The sequence below is a fragment of the Galeopterus variegatus genome, unplaced genomic scaffold (assembly GCF_000696425.1).
Source record: "Galeopterus variegatus unplaced genomic scaffold, G_variegatus-3.0.2 Scaffold2000, whole genome shotgun sequence".
Lineage (NCBI taxonomy): Eukaryota > Metazoa > Chordata > Mammalia > Dermoptera > Cynocephalidae > Galeopterus > Galeopterus variegatus.
In genome coordinates, this window is record NW_007728111.1 from 18,705 (window position 1) to 20,870 (window position 2,166).

Consider the following 2,166-nt stretch of genomic DNA (forward strand, 5'->3'; position numbering starts at 1 on the left):
GGCTTTCCAGGCTGGTTTTGCCCGGAACCCATTCTTCAGATGAACTTGTACGTAGAAGTGTCACAAATACAGCCTTCTCTGTTGGAGCTGGGCTGGGAGCCCAAGCAGTTTGATAATCAGACTTTTTAAAGGAGGAAACTGAGGTCCAGAGAGGTCAGATAACTAGCTCAGAGTCACACAGTGCTGCTGACAGGCTTGGGGCTGCAATCAGTCAGTCTGTGGGAAGTGGGCACCCAGTACAGGCCGGGTGTGGAGCTGGGCCCTGGGCATGAAGCCGTGAAGAAGAAAGCCAGCGCCCTTGCCTGCAGCGGGGACAGGGGACGTTAAATACTGAACTGCAGGGGTGTGGAGGAGTGGAATACTTGATGTGGAGGGTCAGGGAGACTTTGTGGAGGACGTGACATTCAGTTGTGCTGGCAGATGGATGGGAGGTGGCTTAGACAGGCAGAGAGGCCCAACAGTGGCCAAGACCCTGAGCTGGAAGACCGTGTGGCAAGGACAGAGAGGGTGCAGGAGAAGGTGGCTGAAGATGTACCTGAAGGAGTAGTGAAGGCCAGGGGCCTGCATATTTTAAGTACACTGGAGAGCCGTGGAGTTTATTCAGTGGGAGTGACGTGGTCAGAGAAACACTTCAAAGATCACTCGCAGTTATGGGGAATGAATTGGAGCAGAGCAGGAGAGGAAGCAGGAGATAGGACCTGAGGGGGGAGATGGGTTGCTCAGATTGGGATAGGTTTGCCAATTCCCACCCACCCATCAGAACGGCTCAAGGGTCCCCTGCCCAGGCAGCCTTTCCCACCTGCCCTGTGCAGGGCCTGTGCTCCTGCCTCTGGCTCTCATAGCCCCATGTGCCTCCCACTTAGGGTTCTTGGCATAATTGCAGTGGAGTATTTGTTGGTGATTGTTTAACAGCTGCCTTTACCTCCTGCAAGACCAGTGTTTCCCAGCCTTGGCACCATTGACATTTTGGGCTGAATAACTTGTTGTGGGGCCATCTGTGCATTGTAGGATATTGAGCAGCATCCCTGCCTCTGCACCCTAGATGCCAGAAGCATCCCCTCCCCAAGTTGTGACAACCAAAGTGTCTCTAGACAATGCCAGATGTCCCCTGGAGACGGATTGCCCCTGGCTGGGAAACCGCCGCTGGGGTTAAATTGAGTTTGGTGTGGGGGACATGAGCTTGTTTGCATGATGCTTAAAGGATTCCTTGGGTTGGAGAGCAAGTTAGTTGTTGAAGTTCCGTAGCTCTGATTACTCGATCTCTTCCAGGATTATGGCAGGAAAAGTAAAGTGGGTCACTGATATCGAGAAGTCTGTGCTGATCAATAACTTTGAAAAGAGAGGATGGGTCCAAGTGACAGAGAATGAGGACTGGAATTTTTACTGGTAAGTATAAAAAGCTGGATTTTATTGTTTTCCTGAAGTCTCCCTGTCAGTAATGTTAATTCTTTTTTTTCCAAAGAAGCCCCATTTTATCAGAGAGATCATACAAAGCCTTTCCCCCTAGGAAAAGCTGTGCTCCCTGTCTCAAGGTGATGTGGGCCCCTTGCTCAGTTCCCAACTTTCTCTCCCAGCGGCGCTTCCCACGGTGCTCGGAGGGTTTGCAGAGACAGCTGACACGTGTGTAAAGGCTGTGCAGGCTGTCAGTGAGCATTCGATTTCCAACCATTTCCTTCTTTTGGATGCAACGCTGCGATAGTATTACTGATTCTAGCCCCTTGGATATGGAGCACACCTTTTGAAGGATTGTAACTTCAGAGGTAGGTGTCTTCATGCCACCGTGTAATCTCCTGTTTCAAAGTTTTCCTCCCCAGGCACTTGGGGAGCACATGAGATAAAGCCATCTGTTAGTATACATTGTCAAGTCTCACACTTGCTGCTTATTAACCTGGAATGTGAAGTCCAAGGATGTTTCAGTAGAGCCAAGTGTGGTTAATACTGCGGGAAACTTGGATGAGAAACGAGAGCCTTCGCTTCCGCCTTCCAGTGTGCGTTTGTGTAGCTGGTGGCGTGGGGCAGGGAAGAGGACCGTGGAGGGCCGGCCCAGTGGCGCACTGCTACAGTGCGCCGCTTGGGAGCGCGGTGGCGCTACCACCGAGGGTTCAGATCCCACATACGGACCGGTTCCCGCTCACTGGCTGAGCGAGATGCGGGCGCAACACCGAG

The 2,166-nt window shown here is 52.0% G+C and overlaps 1 protein-coding gene across 1 annotated transcript in view; it reads left to right on the forward strand.

The window, feature by feature from the left end:
- The window catches only part of TTLL1 (tubulin tyrosine ligase-like family, member 1), a 38,209-nt gene that overhangs the window by 11,023 nt on the left and 25,020 nt on the right, over positions 1-2,166 (forward strand). The window contains exon 3 of the mRNA XM_008580001.1: positions 1,270-1,386. Within this exon, the coding sequence (XP_008578223.1) occupies positions 1,274-1,386 (113 nt within the window). The 5' untranslated portion in view covers positions 1,270-1,273. The remainder of the gene's footprint in view (positions 1-1,269; positions 1,387-2,166) is intronic.